The sequence below is a fragment of the Schistocerca americana genome, chromosome X, assembly GCF_021461395.2.
Source record: "Schistocerca americana isolate TAMUIC-IGC-003095 chromosome X, iqSchAmer2.1, whole genome shotgun sequence".
NCBI lineage: Eukaryota > Metazoa > Arthropoda > Insecta > Orthoptera > Acrididae > Schistocerca > Schistocerca americana.
The window spans coordinates 659,413,735-659,435,882 of NC_060130.1; the positions used below are offsets into that span (position 1 = coordinate 659,413,735).

The window sequence follows — 22,148 nt, forward strand, 5'->3', positions numbered from 1 at the left end:
TGACGTATAGTACAGTTTGTGAAACGGCTTAAGCAGACATTGTCTCTGCGATTACAGGCGTCTCCGACAGTTTGTGACACTACAAAGAATATTTATAGGGAAATCGTATAATTTCGTGTAGATTTGTGCATCAGGGAACAAACCAAAGGTTAGTGATTTGATATCAAGAGCGCAGCAGCGAGTGGTAGGGGATGCAACTACCATTTAAAAAAAAGAAAAAAAAATGTTATTCTCCTGGCAAACCGAACTCGCATCCTCCTCCGTCATACAGAGAGGTGTATCAGTTCTATATCAAATTGTAGTAAGTCACAACACGTAATGGATACTGACTAGAAACAACTGTATTTAGTGTCATATGGCTTGAAATCTAAAACTATTATGGCTGTCATCTTTCTTCTTGTGCTTGAAACTGCCAAGTTTTGAAAGCTTCCAGTAGCATTATAGTTCCATTTCGCGATGTATTTTCTCATGTTGCCAGCCAATATCAAAAACTATTAAAAATGTGAACACAGAAAGTATTTTACGATCTGTTCTTTTCCCGACATATTTCTAACTTGTAGAATCCTTGGGTGTCCGCCCAGGTCACATCGTAAGTTCTCTACAATGTTTTGTCAAACAGACTCTTTGGCATCTTCAGGCAGTTCCTGATGACTGCTCCTCTACTTGTGCAGACGTCCGTTACCCCACAATCACTCAGCTCCTGTTGCAACCCGCGCAGCCTACGGGTCTAGTATGTGGTTCCTCCACTTTAATATGGGTAGCGACTGTGATTGCTGAGTTCAGACGCGAGCTGACTTGTTACCACTTCTCTCACTGCTCTGTGCTGGATTCAGTCACGCAGCTTGAGGTTCTTGCCAATGAGCATCGCTTTTTTTTTGGGGGGGGGGGGGGGGGGGGAGGAGGGGGCATTGGATGTAGGGCTTGCAATGTACGTCCAGCGCGTTCCAGGTTTCAACTGATCAGTCCACTACTGTGACAGCCCTTGATAGACCCCTAATCCGTGATCGACTGGGAGATCGTTCCATGGTACGGCAGGCAGCGAAAGACTTTCTGTAGAGGCGATCGAAGGGCCTATGGTTCGTCTGACGAACAAATTTCAGGCGCAGTCTGTGGCTGACAAAGATTCTGAACTAGATGCATTCGATCGCCCTGTACCAGCGGAAGCCTCTCGACCCACAAGATCTGACCATTCACAGAAGGTGGGATTACTAGTAGTTGGGAGCTCCAGTGTCAGGTGCGTAATGGGGCTCCTTGGGGGTATGGCTGCCAAGGAGGGGAAGAAATCCAGTGTATATCGGGAGGAGTCATTCCAGGTGTGAAACGAGTATTTCCCGTTGCCATGAAGAACACAGGGTGCCGCCAGCTGCAGATGCTGGCTCATATCAGTACTAACGGTGTGCTTCACTTTGATTCAGAAGAGACTCTTCCTGGTTCAAATGGCTCTAAGCACTATGGGACTGAGGCCATCATTCCCCTAGAACTTAGAACTACTTAAACCTAACTAACCTAAGGACATCACACACATCCATGCCCGAGGCAGGATTCGAACCTGCGACTGTAGCGGTCGCGCGGTTCCAGACTGAAGCGCCTAGAACCGCTCGGTCACAGCGGCCGGCCGGGGAGATACCACCTTACACAGTATCTGGACAATTCGATCGCCGCAGATAAGGTCTCCGCATCATAGCAAGCCAAGCTGTCCACCATTCCTTCATACACCTTGCTTCGCTTAGCAGTCAGGTCTGACCGCTTTGGCAATAGAAATGCTACTAAGAAGTACCTGTGCACGTCGCTGCAGTGCTCTACTGCTGCCTCACCCGACCACCTGGGTCCTACCTTCATGTCAACACCTTAGTCTGCCGGTCTGCTCTGACTTCCCCTCGCCTTGCTCTGGCATCGTTCGATATGCTGGCCGCTGTGGTCGAGCGGTTCTAGGCGCTTCAGTCCGGAACCATGCGGATGCTACAGTCGCAGGTTCGAATCCTGCCTTGGGCGTGGATGTGTGTGATGCCCTTAGGTTAGTTAGGTTTAAGTAGTTCTAAGTCTAGGGGACTGATGACCTCAGATGTTAAGCCCCATAGTGCTTAGAGCCATGTTCGATATGCCTGCGCTGTAGTGACTGCGTAAATCATTGTACCCCCATTTCTCTCACACAAAGTTCACATCACTATCCTGGTTGGAATCGTTCTATTCAAAGCCAGGACAAAGATGCTTGTTTTCCATTGAAGAACAAGCCTGCCTCTAAGTCTTACTTTATTATTATTTACGAAAAAGAAAGTTTCCTCTCTATTTTTTTGCTCTCTTTAGTCGTAATTGAAAAATAAAATTTGATAAGAGGAAATTAACTCGAGTGCCAATAATTAAAAGAAGCAGCCAAGTAAAAATAAAATAATAAGTTTAAATTATCACACGGCACAGATAAATTTACCACTAAGAGAGAGAGAGAGAAATTAATAATTCAAGATTGTGACCTGCTTTGATATCGTTGGATTGGACTGACCGTGCACGTTGTTTGTTGGCTGTATGCATATTACGCGTTATGCACAGCAGTGCAGCAGTGCTGCCCGGAAACTACATTTACAGATCGGCTGAACAGATCTCAGGGACGCACGAGTGGCTGCTACAAGTTCGAACATCAATGATGTGTGGCAGCGGCCAGCAAACGATATGTCAACAGTCTTGCAGTTCTCCTAGCTGAAACATAGAGAGGTTAGCCGGCAAGGTTAACGTTATTGAAATGAAACATTGATAAACAATAACAATTATTCATACATTGACCATACTTTTACACAGATGAGTACTTTACGCACCTTGATAATATCTTTCACCTACAACTGCCTCTTACATAATGATTCGAGAGAGCGACCATTAAGAGAGTGATCAACAAGAGCGGAGACATCAATGGAGAGCGGACCTCAGGAGAGAGGAGAGAGGAAAGAGCTACCCAGACGCTACTCGTGTCTACATACAAGTAGACAACTGAAGGAAACTTTACTGTCATTTTTCCTCAGTCTCTTCCTGTCTTGGAAGCCTCTTGCGTGGAAAAACGTTGGAGAGACATCACTGCGCTCCTTTCTGGCGTGGCTGAACGCATAAAATTTGACTGTTGACCCCGCCTGCGCTGCGTCTGATGCATTATTTTCCAATTAAAAAATACAGTTGCTCTCTTTTGCTAGTATTAACTTCTGTATGCTCTCTCACATTTAAGAAAAATTAATTACAGTTTTACTTTATAAGACAACTTGAACACACTCACGGAATTAATACAAAAATACAGCATTTCTTACGTAGGTTTACATAAATGATTTTAGTTTCTGGGGCTTAAATTTATTCATACATAAAAAGAAACATTTCATTGCCCCCTTGAATGATACTTTCTATTTTTTTTTAACGTAGTTAGAAAACAAAAAGTAGAATTCAATTGAACGTAGAGGTCAGGTACCAGGTAAACTTTTATATAAGAGTTTCACCTTTTAGTTATAGTTTTGTTAATGTTCATGTTTACGAAAATTGTCTTTCACCTTTAAAGTCCAACGGATCGATCATCTCATTAAATGTTCCGCAAATTGTCGTACAAGTCAGAAAAGTTCCATAAATGTCACTTCATCTGCAAACATCTTTTACAAATGAGGAAACACACACGCTGTATTCCTTACTGTGCTCTTGGCACGTATTTGTCCATGTTTCATCAAAAATATCAGTTTGCTTTGCGTTTTTAATTAGTTAGAAGTCCGCCGAGCGAACTTATTGGCTCAGCGCACGGTGGCGTCGCCGTGAGGAAGGTCAATGCTCCCAGGGCTCAATCAACTGTGCAGACAAGCGAAGAGCGTCGATCAGCAGCGGTGGCAACAAGTCGCCGCTAACGCCATCTCATAGGAATAATGTCACTCAATCACGCACCGCATGTAGCGCGCCCTGCTGCCGGCCGGTGGCATGAGGTACGCAGACACGCTTCGCGTACGTGATTTGAGCTGGGTTGCTGCGTGGACGCATTTGGTGCCAGTCCGTGCAATGCTTCTTGCGTGCACGAAATACATAAAACACTTTACACTGTAGCGTCCTGGGAAAAATAATCTGATTAGCACATGTGTTGTGTTCTATGATAAGTGTCTCTCTAGCACGAATGTAAATTGTCACTGTTTATTCACTAGAGCGTTAACAATTCACACAACTGAAGTTTGTCACACTGTTTGAAAACGGTTCCCGGTTTGAATAACCACAACAAACGTGTCTCAACACTATCTGTTACACTTATTTAGTGCGGTTATACGCGTGTTTTTAATCAAGCATTTATTAAACGTCTCTGCTAACACAGTTTATTCGTAGCACTATAGGGTCACATCGTGTGGAATTGCAGTTCTATGTGTTGTCGATAACATATCGTCCCAACAATGTTTTTATCGAAGTTAGTCACAGTTTGTGCCTTAAAAGTAGCGTTTCTCTATGCTGCACTTCGCTATATTGCTTCGGATGTGTGTAAAAGTGTATCACCCATGGGATTAGGGCACAAGAATAGGCTGAAGACGTCGATTCATCTCTCATCGGATGCTATACACAGCCCAAAACCGGTAAGTCCGAGCTACGCCATTGTTCATTACCTTTTTGTGTGGTTATAAGTTTTATAAACGCTTCAAAGTGCACATTTTGCACTCGCCTGAGTGTCCCATGTTCACTTCATAGTGCACTTTATTGTCCTCCTGTCCATGTGGCACTATTTGCGAAACATATAAACAGTCACGTTTGCAAGTGTACATCTTATTTACAAGCGTGTCCCTGCTACGTGAATACCAGAAATCGATATCCAAAGTACCTTATTGTTTACATAATATATGCGTATTACACTTGTTCACATTGAAACCATGCCTTCATAGAAATATCTTACTGCTATACAATTTTCACCAGCGGTCTGATTTAACATTCCTACCGAGTGGCTCATGTGTGCAAGATCATTGTCAACACATACATGACGCCACGACCGTTCCATGTTGCCCACTGCAAGTGAAATTCCTATTCACGGCAAACTAATAACGACCTCAGAGAGCAAAGCACGAGATATTCCCAAAGAAAGGGAAGCTAAAAACCGAAATTCGTGTTCGCGAAATTAAACATGCCTCAAAAACCGCAAGTGTCAAGTCTGTGTCTCGCCTAGCATAATCGGTTCATCTCATGGTCTTACAAAATTATGCATACAGCAAGGCACGTAAATGTTTCTTTACTGCAATGTTATCTACGTCATAAATTGTGTTCACAGAAAAATGTATATAGATATATACAATAAACAAACATCAGTAAAAATGTTAATGCTCAGAAGTTAACTAAATACTTACTAAATATGAGTTCAAAAACTTAAAGCTATTATTTACATAGATCTGTGAATGTAATTATTTCTGCAGCACATTTCTGGTGCCAAATATGAGAATACGCTATTCATGTAGCAAATATGTCAATAAGAAATTTCTTAATAAAACATTCTTTAAATGACTCAATCAAGGTTTTTTTTAAATCCAAGTAAAATGAAACATTAATAGGACTCAGCAACATGACTGCATGGTCATAGAGCTGTTTGCATAAAAGATAGAAATAGCAGTACGTCTTAATGTAACTCTTTACAGATTTACGTACTGTATTTATGCCAGATACTGACAGTTTCCTTACTAGCAACATTTCTCACTTCATTTCAGTTCGTGTTTATTTTCTGTAAGCACTAAAGGTGCTACTTTTGTTCAGTTCATTAGTGACAGTGTCTGGATGACACTTATTACTCTAGGAATAAATATAAAATATACAAATAAAGAAGAAACAAAAGAAATACTTCACAGCTAAACACAGGAAACGAATACCAAAACTAGTAATAATCTCTGCATTGGACTAGTATGCACACTGTATGCACTACTGTGCTTTCTCAATTAATTAGTCAAATCCGGTTCATTTGTTTATGTACAACTTTACATTCTCTGTTTGTTCCTTTTATAGTCCATAGTCTGTCTCTCTTAACAAATACGAGGGTCACTCCAAAAGAAATGCACACTATTTTTGTAAAAATACAGTTTTCATTCTGCATGTGTGAAAGTTTTACAGTGTGTAGATACATCCTTCCTGCTTGTTTTCAAACTTAGTTCAACCTGTTCCCGTGAGTGGCGCCGTCATACCATGTCTTTAAGATGGCTGCTACCCTTGACGTTCGTCAGAAGCATCGTGCTGTCATAGAATTCCTGAGCTGTGAAAATGAGACAGTGGGAAACATCCACAAGAGGTTGAAAAAGGTTTATGGCGATGCTGCTGTCGATTGCAGTACAGTTAGTTGGTGGGCAAGCAGGTTACGTGATGAAAGCGATCACGGCAATATTGAGGATTTTCCTCGCAGCGGCAGGCCTCGTACTGCACACATTCCAGACAATGTGCAGAGAGTTAACGAATTAGTGACTGCTGACAGACGCATCACAGTGAACGAATTGTCATGCTACGTTGGGATAGGGGTAGGAAGTGTTTGCAGAATACTGAAAGTGTTGGCGTTAAAAAATTTTGTTGTTGCACGACAATGCACAATGTCAGTCAAAAAACCATGGAAGCGATCACAAAACTCGGATGGACAACACTGAAACACCCGCCATACAGTCCTGACCTGGCTCCATGTGACTATCATCTCTTTGGGAAACTGAAAGACTCTCTTAGTGGAACAAGGTTTGAAGATGATGACTCCCTTGTGAACGCTGCCAAACAGTGGCTCCAACAGGTTGGTCCAGAATTTTACCGTGCAGGGATACAGGCACTGGTTCCAAGATGGTGTAAGGCAGTTGAGAGGGATGGATATTATGTGTAGAAATGAAAATATTGTTCCTAAAGGATGTATCTACACACTGTAAAACTTTCAAACATGTAGAATAAAAGATGGATTAAAAAAATAGTATGCATTTCTTTTGGAGTGACCCTCGTATGTGAATACAAAATCCATGAGATAACACAGATAATAATAATAATAAGGAAAATAATACAAAATGCTGCATGCCCTTGTTTACATAGATAAATATAAATTCTGTTCATCATTGTACATGTTTCTTGAGATCATTTTGATGGTATAAGCCTTTGATCTTCCGAGATTCTGGGTAGGCTAGCAAGTAACTGCCTTCATAAAGAATGCGTACAATTTCGTATGGGCAGGTGTACAAAGTTTGCCACTTCTTGTTCTGCCTTAAAAGTAAAGAAGATTTTGGATGTGATCTCAGGAGGATAGGATCTCCGACTTTATAGTTTCACACTTTGCCAAGCTTCTTATTATAAGCACGCTTCCTTGTCTGTGCAGCAGCATTAAGCGCTCGTCTGATTCGTTCCTCTCTGGATAATTCATCATCAGAGCGTTTCGGCAGAGGATTGACCCATTCATTCCTCTCTTTAGTATCGAACATAATAGCTGTGTAAGTTGCGTCTTTTTATGGGGAAAATTGTTTACCATGTGCTCAAATGGTGAAAAAATTCCACCCATTTGATTTGTTTATTCAGCATATATGTTCGAATGAACCTATTAAATTCCCGGATAACCCCTCTGTAGGATTTGATTCTGGATGGAAATTGCTTATTAGTATCTGGCAGATACCATTTCCCTTCAAGAAGTTTTTCCATCTCTTGCCAGTGAAATCTGATGCATTATCGGATAGAATAGCTTCCAGCTTCCCAAACCTGGGAAATAATTGTTCTCGGAATCGTTTAATGATTGCCGCTGCTATTGCTGACTTAGTGGTATACAAACGTACATATGTCAAGAAGAGGTCGTATAAGGCGCAATGTATTTGACACCTCCCCTCGCCTGAGGGTGGAGGCCGGAGACGTCAATGGCCACCACCTCTCCTGGTTTATTTGTGATAATTGGATGCAGTGCTATTTTATTGGAAAGACTAGAAGGCTTACTTCGGTGACAAACTTTACAGGTGCGAAGCAATTTATGCACACACCAGTACAGATTCAATATGTAACAGTACGGCTCAATTTTTTTCTTACACTTTTCCACCCCAAAGTGCCCCCATGCGATATGGATGTACCATATCACATGTTCCTTACACCTGTCTGGTATGCAGACGCACCATGACTCCGGTTCTTTGCGTTGGCGGCGAAAAAGCGCATCATTATGGGCCGTAAAGTGTTGTGACAGTTCGTGGTGTGGCCGCTCGGCAAGCGTACACTTGAGTTGGGCCCACCTGCCATCTACATCCTGTAAATTAGCCATGTTCCTACACATTTCTAAATAGCACTGGCGGAGCAAAGTGTCTTTCATCAACATAATTTTGAAACTGGACATTTGTTCCACTAAGTCTGAATACTCAGGTAAATCTTGTGGTAAACGAGAGAGCGCGTCTGCTACGACGTTCACCCTACCACTTATATGCACAATTTCGTAATCATATTCCTGAAGTAGCAGCGTCCACCGCGCTAGGCGCTGATGCAACAATTTGCACGTTCGGAGAAAACAATGCGCCTGGTGGTCACAATAAACTTTGATATGTTTATCATGGATGTAATTGTGGTGTCACCGCCAGACACCACACTTGCTAGGTGGTAGCTTAAATCGGCCGCGGTCCATTTAGTACATGTCGGACCCGCGTGTCGCCACTGTGTGATCGCAGACCGAGCGCCACCACAAGGCAGGTCTCGAGTTACGGAATAGCACTCGCCCCAGTTGTACGACGACTTTGCTAGCGACTACACTGACGAAGCCTTCTCTCATTTGCCGAGAGACAGTTAGAATAGCCTTCAGCTAAGTCCATGGCTACGACTTAGCAAGGCGCCATTAGCCTTACATAGCAAGTGATAGTTTGATAGTTATAGTATGAAATGTCTCATCCGGAATGCTGTATTCACAACAAGGATAAATAAAAGTTAAGTATTCGAGGAGCTGCATACTTTTCTTATTAGCATTCAATACTTATCCTGTTCCAGAATTCACGCCCGTCTGCGTTAGATAGCTTCCATTTCGGCCTCCTCTATCTACAAGGTGTTGGCACATTTACCAACACATCAGTAATAATTAAATTTCCTAAAAGACCACACAATGGCCAATGCCTCTAACACTGTATCGGTGTAAGTTCTTTCACATTCAGTCAGGACTCGACTTCCAAAACTGATGACTTTGTACGTTATCTTGCCTTCTGTGTTGTCCTCCTGAAAGAGGCACGCTCCTAAACCAGAGCAGGAAGCATCAGTTGCTATGCAGAAATCTTTGGTCATGTCAGGGTGATGCAGGATGTTCGCTGATTTCAAATTCTGTTTGATATTATCGAACGCCTGCTGGCATTTGCTTGACCAATGCCAAACCACATTCTTTTCCAGTAAATTTAAAAGATCAGGATCATTAATCGACTGATTGGGTGTAAAACGGCGAAAAAATTATGCAAGTCCATGGAAAGATTTAAGTCGCATTTTAGTGGCAGGTGCTGGGAACTTGCGAATTGCATCCATCTTTTCTGGATCAGATAATATGCCTGTGGGAGAAACAATGTGTCCAAGAAATTTTAATTTATCTCTAGCAAACTTCGATTTCTCTAAGTCGGCTGTTACGCCGAACTCAGAGAACGTCTTGAACACTCTATCTAGTGCATCCAGGTGCTCTTCCCATGTGGGCGTTGCGACTAGCAGATCGTCCACGTACAGTGTTACTATATCCAGAAATTCCGGCCCTAGGACCATGGTTGATTCAAATGGCTCTGAGCACTATGGGACTTAAGTTCTGAGGTCATCAGTCCCCTAGAACTTAGAACTACTTAAACCTAACTAACCTAAGGACAGCACACACATCCATGCCCGAGGCAGGATTCGAACCTGCGACCGTAGCGGTCGTGCGGTTCCAGACTGTAGCGCCTAGAACCGCTCGGCCACCCATAGGACCATGTCCAGGGTGGAGATAAACAAGCTGGTGCTTACATTAGAGCCGAAGGACAAAACCCTAAATTGGTAAGACCTGTCAGCAAAGACGAAAACAGTATACTTTCTAGATTCTTCTGCTAACTTCACTTGCCAGTACGAGTAGCACATGTCGAGCGATGAGATAAGTTCAGTACCCCATGAAATTTCTGCAATTGTTATTCTAAACTCTAGGGTCGAATCCTCACTGGGACAATTATCTTGTTGATTGACCTCACGTCCAGAACAAGGCGCACCTCTCCAACTGCTGTGCCCACCGCTAAGAGAGGGCTGCTGTGTGAGGAGAAAGATGGTTCGATGGTGCGCCACTGAATCATCTCATTAAGCTCCCGTTTGATGGCCTCGCGCTTAGACCACGGGACGAAGTAGGTTGCACGTGCAAAGGTCTTACGGAGGTATACATCCATCTGGTATTCATATCTTTTATGACGCCAGGCCTTCTGGAAAAGACCTGAACGTATATCTTCAAAAGTAAAAATAAATCTTCTCTTTGTTCTTCCGACAAAGACATTGCTTCCTCGGACTTACTCTGAACTGAGATCTACGTCATACTGCTGGTCATCCTGTTCATCTGGTGCGAGGCTGCGGTACCTAGGATTGTATTTCACCCATCGCTTCCTTTTATTTATGATTTTCACTTGAATACCATCAGACAACCTGGTATACCGACCTTTTGTTTTAATTAGGTTCAGAATTTTTAATTCTCCTCCAATCCTCAAACGACATTGACCATAGGGAAGGTCGATAGCTACGTTCCTATCCCGCATATACTCAATGCCTACGAGACAGGACACTGTGAGGCCGCTCACGACGAGGAACGTGCATCTGCCGGCTCCTCTCTCGTATTTAATATCTACTTGTGCCTGTATCGTAACTCGTTGGTCTCCAGAGCCAATAGCACTGGATTCCATACAATTCTGAACCGGTGACTTAAGTACTTTTCGATGCTGAGTGATCATGCTGGAAAAAATTTGCTTCAATAACATTCACACTCGCGCCAGGATAAAAATGAGCGTTGTAGGAATACCTCCTACTACGGCTTGCACAGCAGCCTGTGCAAATTCACGATTCTGTTCGGAAGTTGTTCCATTATCAGTAAACAACTTCTGCCACATGTCCTGGTCGTCATTGTACCGGAGCCTATGCACATGCTCTAGCACAGTTCTGCTCCCATTCCGTCTCGCTGCTGCCTTCAGGAAGCACAACTCAGCCGCACTTTCGTCCAGAACTGTAATTAATTTTTCTCGCATATTGGGTGGGAACTTTGCCTTTAACAGCCGGAGCACATCTTTCTATGCCGCCGGATCGTCCTAATACCGAGTGAGATTGATGTATTTCACGAAATACCGGCGTAACCCTCCTATTTGCGAGTTGTACTGTTCAGGCGAAAAGATCTTTTTTCGTAATCTCTCGTGTACTCCTGCCGACCAATATTTCGAAAGGAATGCCTTTTCAAATTGACTATATGTGTCATAATTCTCTATAGCTCCTGTCGCCCACAAGGCTCAATCGCCTTGGATGTGCCATGCTACGAACTGTATGCGTTGTCGTTCGTTCCACGTTTTAGGAAGCACGTTCCTAAACGACCGGGTAAATACAACCGGGTGCACTGGCTTCTTATCTGGTATGAATAAGTGGTATTGTCGGTATTTTAATTGGCTCTCATACATTAAAATAGCCATCAAAGCATTGTCTGCCCCCATCGTTCTAGGCGATTGTTGTATGTCGGGGTGCTCTCTCTGATGATCTTCATAAATTGATTCTGCATTTTCCGGATCAGTTTCATACCCATCACGCATGTGTACACCGGGCTGCGGTACAGCACATGATTGTTGCGGTAATGTTTCCGCAACGCAATGAACGTCCTGGATTTGTGTCGCGATTTCCTCGCGCCACTTTGGTATTTCGTGCGTCGCAACCTGCTTAAGCTGCTCTATGTCGGTGGCTATTATTTTCTTCGTTTTATTTAACTCTGCGGCTTCTTGGCCGTTAGCGCTGGCTATGGCGCTCTTTACTTCGGATGTAAACAGATCACCTATCATTTTGTCGTTTTCTCTCAACCAGTCGTGGAATTCTTTATTTATAGTCTCACTTTGCTCAGCTGTTTTAGCAGTGGCAGCTGGATCTGGTTCGAGAGGTAAATTATTTACTACCTGTGCTAATTGCACAATGGATTCTTCCGTCTTCTTCTGCGCTCTTTGCACTCATTCTATCGTCTCTTCAGTGGTTATCTGTGCAGTTTGCACAGCACCCATTAATTTACTTACTGTTTCTGCCAGGTCTTTAGTGACCTTTTGCATTGCTGAGACTTCTTTTGTAATACTTTTGAAGCCCATATTCAATTTCGCTACCAGTGATTCATCGCGTTCTCTTTCCCTTTGTGCTTTCTCGCGTTCTTTTTCCTTTGCAGCTTGCGCTTCATCGCGTTCGTTCATCAAGTGCGCGATTTTGTCTAATAAAGCTGCAAAAGGGTCTGCAGCGGGTGCAGGGCTTTGTCCGGCATCCCCTGCAGATTGAGACCGCTCCATTATACCAACTGCTGTATTTTCTGGCTTAGTTCCAACTGCTACCGAGTCAGATGCAAGTTGCTAACATCGGCAACATCTTTGTCAGTAGTTTCTTGTACAGGGTCCATGTTTACGAATTTACCAATTTTGGTCATTTCCCAAACAACTATACCTAGAGATGGAACTCTCCTTCGATCTAATCTGAATAACCAAACGAACTTTATAGGCAGAATATGGAGTCACCTGAATGGCAGAATAACAAGCTACCTTTAACATAACACATGAAAATTTACTTGCAGCTGGCGTGTAGCTAATCAATAGCTCTAATTCTACGCCGCAGTGCAACAATAGCTGCACTATTCTACGCTGGCTGACCACAAATTGATGCGACTGTGCAGGGCAAAACTATTGCAATATACTGCGATGACAACAAGCTAGCAACCGTACCTGTTATGCAGAACTGCATCATGGAGTGGAGGTGAAGCTCATCATCTACGACAGGAATCAATTTTCCGCTTCAGCATCTGTTTCCCTAGTACTTCACAGGTGCAGCTGGTTCATAAAGAATAAAACTAACAATAAATTAGTACATTCATTAATTTTAGTTCACGCCCCACGTTGGGTTCCAGTTGAATCACTACTCTATGTGATCATAAGTATCCGGACACCCCCAAAAATATACGTTTTTCATATTAGGTGCATTGTGCTGCCACCTACTGCCGGGTACACCATATGGGCGACCTCAATAATCGTTAAACGTCTTGAGAGAGCAGAATGGGGCGCTCCGCCGAACTCACGGATTTCGAACGTGGTCAGGTAATTGGGTGGCACTTGTGTCATACGTCTGTACGCGAGATTTCCACACTCCTAAACATCCCTAGGTCAACTGTTTCCGATGTGATAGTGAAGTGAAAACGTGAAGAGACACGAACTGCATAAAAGCGTACAGGCGGACCTCGTGTGTTGACTGACAGCGACCGCCGACCGTTGAAGAGGGTCATAATGTGTAATATGCAGACATCTACCCAGACCATCACACAGGAATTCCAGACTGCATCAGGATCCACTGCACGTACTGTGACAGTTAGGCGGGAGGTGAGAGAACGGATGATGTTAAAAAGAAGGTAGCGCCAAAACTTTTTAATCAGTAATGATATTTTTCAATGGAGAATGTCAATTAATAGTGCATCAAACAAGAGAAATGTTCATTTGCTGTTCTTATCCCACATAAACTGTTGTATTTAACACAGCCCAAGTGTTAATTTCTGTGACTTCACTAAATAATTATACCAGACAAACTTGTTCAGCATAAGTAGTCTCATAATCTAAACAGTGAACCTGAATTTTCTTCTCAGATATTCTCTTGTGTGCAAAGGCTGATGCTCGTCAAAAAAGGGTTTCATACATTTGTTTCTACATGATAGTGTGGAGAACCAGATTATCTCTTTATAACACACTGTGTAGATGCAGAAACACTTCATTGTTCCAGCACCTCCCCTCTTAAATTCTGTACACAGCATGAAATCATTCCTAGGCACAAGCTATGTGTAAGGAGCTAAAGAGGTCGAAAGTGAAATTAATTTATTCAAATGACCTGAAGGAATCCTCCCACAATCAACATAGATAAGTAAACTCACGCTGTATCAGTTATTCCTAGAACATAACTACCATTAACCATCAACGACACTGAAATAAAAATATTGTACAACTCAGTAAACCAGACAAAGTGAGATGTTCACAAACTACTGCCTTATATATTCACATAACTGATAACATTTACTTCATATGCGTATTCAATTCGGAGTTATGGCTGAATAATGGAAACTGAAAACTAAGTTAGCTATACCCTCCCTCCAAGGACCCACAAATACATCTTGCTTGTGATACATACAGGAACATTTCAGTTACATTATACTACTGTGAAACACTGTTCAATAACACCAATCATTTAGGCCTATCTTTACACCAGTTAAATTAATGTTAGCTTTTAATTTTATACATGATGAAGACAGAATGTGAGTTACTCAACACATCGATTATCGGCGATACGTACGTATTAAACCGAAATGTGAACTTGAAATCTAAGAATTTAAATCTTTGAATTAACACACGTTTTGCAAATGTTTTGGGTGTGTAGGAAAAACTGATGGTACAGCATTTTCTTGGAGACGTACTGTTGAAAGAGAAATTCGGTCAATGTCCTCCTCTTGAAAATGCTGAGAACATATAGTGCTCCATTTAGACGCACACCAATTCTTCCTCCTCACAGCATTCTCCCACAGAGCTTTCCAGCTTTCATTTCGGATTAAGATGGCTACCCTCGGCTTCACATAGCTTCACAGCTGTGACGTCACAGTATCTCCCTTTATTCTTACCTCCATGGTTCTTACTAGGCCTGGTAGGAAATATCAAAGGCATGAACTGCATCAGATGTTGAGCCACCACTGTGTAGGACATGGAGATACCACACACTCATGTGAGACAGTACTATTAGCACCTAATAGAATTTTAAAGTGGTCCTACTGTGGTCATCATTTGGCCAACTGGTTTTATCATACAATATCCAGATTTAATTTTATCCACTGTTGTCAGTGTCTCTTCTGTGACTGTATTACATATAAAAGACAGATCAACTGCCTTCAATCACAATTAGAAAAAAAACCTTATTAAACGCAAAAAGCTAACAGTACCAGAGATTCCAGAGTTAGTTGATTTGCTTGAACAACTACTTCACTGTAACTACTTCTCATTTAATAAAGAAATATGCCAACAGAAAGGTGACTTAGCTATGGGTAACAAAATGTCAAGTTGCTGACATATTCATCAACCACATCAATATTAAATTTCTTAACGGGAAAAATAAACTTGCTCAAAAAATTGTTTATTACAGAAGATTTGTGGATGACACTCTACTCCTATATGATGGTATAAAAGATGAACTTTATGAAGTTCTTATAATATTCAGTTCACTCCACACTAAGTGGCTGACATATTCATCAACCACATAAATAATAAATTTCTTAAAAGGAAAAATAAACTTGCTCAAAAAATTGTTTCTTACAGAAGATTTGTGGATGACACTCTACTCCTATATGATGGTATAAAAGATGAACTTTATGAAGTTCTTATAATATTCAGTTCACTCCACACTAAGTGGCTGACATATTCATCAACCACATAAATAATAAATTTCTTAAAAGGAAAAATAAACTTGCTCAAAAAATTGTTTCTTACAGAAGATTTGTGGATGACGCTCTACTCCTATATGATGGTATAAAAGATGAACTTTATGAAGTTCTTATAATTTTCAGTTCACTCCACACTAAAATAAAGTTTAACTAAATGTGAAACATATCAGTCCATAAATTTCTTGGACCTCAAAATAATTAATGAACAGCAAGAACATAATTTTTACATTTACAGGAAACTGGCGTACAATAACATCACAATACATTAATCATCACCCCATTCAGATACACACAAGTAAGCTGCATATAGATCGATGTTAAATGGTCACTCATTACCTTTAAAATCCAAAGCATTAACACATGAAATTGATATAATCAGAGTAACTGCCATAAATAGTGGGTATTCAAAAAAATCAATTGACAAAGCACACATCTTCACAAGTTTTCCCTATTTAGGCACATCATCACAAAAGATTGCTAACTTATTTAGAAATAACAAATTTAAAATATCCTTCTCTGCAAACAACAAACTTGGAGACCACTTACCTCATACAGTAAACACAGATAACCCAACAACAGAACACAGTGGCATATATAAATTACAATGCAATGGTTGCCCAGCATTTTGCATAGGCAAAACAGAAAGAGCTTCCCCATACTTGTTAGAAAGAACACACTGATATTTTTAGACTTAACTACTTAGACAAATCAACAATACATGTGCCTTAATGGACAGAAGCTAAGTGACAAATGCAACAACCTAATTATACTCCACACAGAAAACCATGTTAAAATTTTGATCTGCTACACCAATTAGAAATAATGTTACACCAAAAAAATCTCCTGAAAACCTCTTGAATGAACAAACAGAGTTTACAGTTAAAGTTTTTTCATTAAGTTTAAAAGTTTGTTTTCCCTAAATAAACAAATATTTAATAGTGTAACCATTTGATAACATACAGTCACATTTGACATATTAACAAATATTTCTTTTATAAATGATATCTATGTATGGTTAATACTTTAACAGCTTTGTACCTTTTTTGAAATAGTAACACCTGTGTATTTATAGAAGTGCAGTATCTTCACATTTGAAATTCTTTGACTTGTGTTTATAAATGTGTTGTAGAATGGAAAGTGTGTACATAAACATGTCTATTAATACTGTACTTCAAAACCCTGTATTCACTGCTAGAAACAGTAAGTTATTTTGCAATTTGACTTAGCTTTGTAAACTTATATTCACAAGGTGCCACTTAAATATAGCAATGTAATTTTACCAGGAAATAATTAATCTAAATCTGAAAAAAAAGATATAGACTGTCAAAGCACATGACAATGGTCCCTCAGTGGTCAGAATGCATCATGCATTGAAATAAAATAATGACTGTGACTGTAGGAGATTGTACTTCATTTTATGAATATACAGATTTTTGGGACATTCATATGTGACAGTGGCCAGATGCTGGATTGCATGAGAACATGAGAGTAGTCATACTCATCATCAAGGCCCCAGTTAACCACGTCTGAACACCACAAGGAAGAATCACCATATTGCGCACCAGTCACATTGTACCATGCTGGGGGTGGAGTGAATGGTGCAAGGCCCCGAATAACCACATCTGAACACCACAAGGGAGAATCACCATATTGCGCACCAGTCACATTGTACCATGCTGGAGGTGGAGAGAATGGTGGTGACAGGCTGCTGGGTTCTGGGCAAGCACTTTCACCAGTTACAAAGAGCTTTTATTGATTTTGATACACGATGTATTGAGGCAGGTACACCTCTCCCTGTTGCCCTGGCTGGTGGTGATGGATGGGCAGTGGCTTCCACCCATAGCTGCTGAGCCAGTGTTCTGGCTGGATAACGTGTGGAATCCCATCATCTCTGAGATTTGCTACAGGCATGAGTGACAATGCTGAAGAGGGCTGAGAATGTCTTCATCAGTCTTCACTGGTTCACCTGAAGATGACTGGCAAGTGTCCAGTTGAAATATCATGGAATAAACTTCATCTAAAATGACAGTAATACCATATACTATACACAAAAGAAAAAATGACAAAACCAAACCACATATCAATTAATTCCTTGGCATCAATGCATAAAGAGTATGAGGTTTCTGGATCTCTCTCTCCTGTCACTCAACCTTCTGTTTCTTCTTTTTTGCCTATGTCCTCACTTTTGCCAGTGACTCTCATGAAATTGCCAACAGTGCACCCTTAAATGGTCAAAGACGCCCAACATGCACAATTATTGTCCTTATTGGCAGCTGCAGCTTCACATTTACTGGTGACATACTTTCAATTACTTGGTACAGGCTCTGGTACTTTGTTACAAACTTCTTCAACTTTCCATTCACGGTATATGGGCTTGAAAACATCACCCATTGGCCTACTTTATACTAACATAATGTTCCCACTTGCTTCACCACCCCCTCCTGCTTCTTCAATGCCTCAGTACTTGCTCACTGGACCTTTCTCCACACTTCCCTCACTGTTCTAGCAAACTCCCCTTTCTTGCCTCCTTTCTGGCTGATAATGTCAAAAGATAACATCATCTTTTTTTCTGTACAACCACTTAAATGGCAGCAACACTGTGCAAGTGTGTACTTTGGAGTTGTATGCACTCCTACAAAGGGTAGAAATGTGTCCCAATCTGAATGGTAGGCATTCATGTAATAACTAAGCATCTTCCCAATTGTCTAATGAATTTGTTCCATCATTCCGTTAGCTTGTGGATGAAGTGGACTGATTCTCAATTTTTTCACATTTAGTAACTGACACAACTCTCTCGTCAGGTCTGACATGAAAGAAGTCAGTCAGTTAGTTAGATACATGTTCCATTGGCTATTTGAATGACTCTTTTGTTGAATTAACATGGAATAAGGCAGTTTGCTGGATATGTGTACATTAGTAGTGTTAACATTAATGAACATATTATTTTTTTCAGTCCTGCTCATACAATTACAACGGACTTTTTTTAACTGGCTACCAGTTTTTATGTACAAATTCATCAATGGAATAGAAGGAGCCATCAAGGAGAAATGATTTTGAATTACATTTAAAACTTGCATCACTACCTGACAGCCATTTTATGTTATTTAGAAAATGATCAAAAAATTATTTTCTTTCATACTGAACTCCTTTCTGAGCGACTGACAGCTTTAACAATGAGTAAGAAAAGTCATTTTTCCATCTAGTGCTGTAGGCATGAACTTCACTGTTCTTCTCAGATTGTGATGGCTTACTTCTGACTAATTTCATTAGCAAATATATGTATTGTGAGAGCACAGTTAAAATGCCTAGCTCCTCGAAGATGTACCTACATGACATCTATAGGTGGATATCATATATTCTTACTGCTCATTTCTGTACAATCATTACTTCCTTTCTAAGTAATGAGTTACCCCCCAAGATTATTCTGTATGACATTACTGACTGGAAATATGCAAAATATGTCTGCAAGTTGATACATTTGTTTCCAAGATTAGCAATTATATAAAGAAATGATAATTAAATCAAGACCCTAAGCTGTCGACAAGCGTTGATAGACGCCAACAGGAACAGTTGAAAATGTGTGCCCTGACCATGGCTCGAACCCGAGATCTCCTGCTTACATGGGAGATGCTCTATCCATCTGAACCACCGAGCGCACAGAGGATAGTGCAACTGCAGGGATTTATCCCTTGCACGCTCCCCCTGAGACCCACATTCCCAACTTAACGTCCACATACTACATTCATAGTGCCCCTGTCCATTACACTCATTACTCGCAGCAGACAATCTTACTGAGTCCCGTAAGAGTTCAGGCAATGCGTGTGCATCCAGCACAGAAGAAGAAGGTCAATGGCCGGTTAGCCTTAACTATATGAAGGAGATCCCGGTTTTGAGTGGAAGTCGGGGCACACATTTTCAGCTGTCCCCATTGATGTATACCAATGCCTGTCAACAGCTTAGGGTCTTGATTTAATTATCATTTCATTCTCAGAGAGCTGCACTGTAACTGATGGTATCTGTTCTTTCAGACATGTCCGAAAGTACAGATACCATCATCATATTGTTAAGGATTTTCAGAGAACCACTAAATAATTCCTTGGAAAATATTGTTTACCAACTCTTCTATTGCTTTATCTCTAATGGGACTAGTATCACCAGCAAAAAGTAGCAATTCTGCTTGTTGAATGTTAAGTGAAAGGTCATCACATGTACACACATCAAAAAAAGTTTTCCATCACCTCGGTTCGGAGAGTTTCGGAACCTGTACAGAAAATTGGGATAGAGATATACATAAACATCCTTTCTGCCCTTTTTATGCTCATGAAAACCACACATTGCATGTACCATACAGCGAGACCTTCAGAAGTTATGGTCCAGATTGCTGTACACACCAGTACCTCTAGTAGCCAGTAGCACGTCCTCTTGCATTGATGCATGCTTGTATTCATCGCGGCATACTATCCACTAGCTCACCAAGGCACCGTTGGTCCAGATTGTCCCACTTCTCAACAGCAATTCATCGTAGATCCCTCAGAATGGTTGGTGGGTCACGTTGTTCATAAACAGTCCTTCTCAATCTATCCCAGTCATGGTCGATAGGGTTCGTGTCTGGAGAACATGATGGCCACTCTAGTTGAGCGATGTTATCCTGAAGGAAGTCATACACAAGATGTGCACAATGGAGGCGTGAATTCTTGTCCATGAGGATGAATGCCTCGCCAATATCCTTCTGATATGGTTGCACTATTGGTCAGAGGATGGCATTCACGTGTCGTACAGCCATTACGGCACCTTCCATGACCACCAGAGGCATACATTGGCCCCACATAATGCCAGCCCAAAACACTGGGGAACCTTCACGTTGCTGCACTTGCTGGACAGTGCGTGTAAGGTGTTCAGCCTGACCGGGTTGCCCCCAAACACGTCTCCGACGATTGTCTGGTTGAAGGCATATGCGACACTCATCAGTGAAGAGAATGTGATGCCAATCCTGAGCAGTCCATTTGGCATGTTGTTGAGCCCATCTGTACCATGCTGCATGGTATCGTGGTTGCAAAGATGGACCCATGGACGTCGGGTGTGGAGTTGCGCATCAAGCAGCCTATTGCGCACAGTTTGAGTCGTAACACGACGTCCTGTGGCTGCATGAAAAGCATTATTCAACATGGTGACGTTGCTGTCAGGATTCCTCCAAACCATAATCCGTAGGAAGCGGGCATCCACTGCAGTAGTAGCCCTTGGGCGGCCTGAGCGAGGCATGTCATCGACAGTTCCTGTCTCTCTGTATCTCCTCCATGTCCGATCAACATCGCTTCTGTTCACTCCGAGGTGCCTGGACAATTTGTGGGGTGGCGAGTAAGTTAATCCACTGGTTTAAAGTTTTGATGCCGTCTTTAATCACGTGAGCCTGGCAACTAATTTGGTGATCAGCCAGAAAGCGAAGGGAAACATACTGACCTTAGTTTCCAGTCTGCACGGCCACATTTCGGTCCAGCCCATCTACATCTACATCTACATCTACATGATTACTCTGCAATTCACATTTAAGTGCATGGCAGAGGGTTCATCGGAAAACAATCGTACTATCTCTCTACCATTCCACTCCCGAACAGCGCGCGGGAAAAACGAACACCTAAACCTTTCTGTTCGAGCTCTGTTTTCTCTTATTTTATTTTGATGATCATTCCTACCTATGTAGGTTGGGCCCAACAAAATATTTTCGCATTCGGAAGAGAAAGTTGGTGACTGAAATTTCGTAAATAGATCTCGACGCGACGAAAAACGTCTTTGCTTTAATGACTTCCATCCGAACTCGCGTATCATATCTGCCACACTCTCTCCCCTATTACGTGATAATACAAAACGAGCTGACCTTTTTTGCACCCTTTCGATGTCCTCCGTCAATCCCACCTGGTAAGGATCCCACATCGCTCAGCAATATTCTAACAGAGGACGAACGAGTGTAGTGTAAGCTGTCTCTTTAGTGGACTTGTTGCATCTTCTAAGTGTCCTGCCAATGAAACGCAACCTTTGGCTCGCCTTTCCCACAATATTATCTATGTGGCCTTTCCAACTAAAGTTGTTCGTAATTTTAACACCCAGGTTCTTAGTTGAATTGACAGCCTTGAGAATTGTACTATTTATCGAGTAATCGAATTCCAACGGATTTCTTTTGGAACTCATGTGGATCGCCTCACACTTTTCGTTATTTAGCGTCAACTGCCACCTGCCACACCATACAGCAATCTTTTCTAAATCGCTTTGCAACTGATACTGGTCTTCGGATGACCTTACTAGACGGTAAATTACAGCATCATCTGCGAACAACCTAAGAGAACTGCTCAGATTGTCACCCAGGTCATTTATATAGATCAGGAACAGCAGAGGTCCCAGGACGCTTCCCAGGGGGAACACCTTATATCACTTGAATTTTACTCAATGATTTGCCATCTATTACCACGAACTGCGACCTTCCTGACAGGAAATCACAAATCCAGTCGCACAACTGAGACGATACCCCATAGGCCTGCAGCTTGATTAGAAGTCG

At 41.7% G+C, this 22,148-nt stretch overlaps 1 protein-coding gene across 1 annotated transcript in view; it reads left to right on the forward strand.

The window, feature by feature from the left end:
* Positions 1-3,937: 3,937 nt before the first annotated feature.
* Positions 3,938-22,148, forward strand: part of LOC124555658 — a 58,090-nt gene continuing 39,879 nt past the window's right edge. The window contains exon 1 of the mRNA XM_047129642.1: positions 3,938-4,565. Within this exon, the coding sequence (XP_046985598.1) occupies positions 4,543-4,565 (23 nt within the window). The 5' untranslated portion in view covers positions 3,938-4,542. The remainder of the gene's footprint in view (positions 4,566-22,148) is intronic.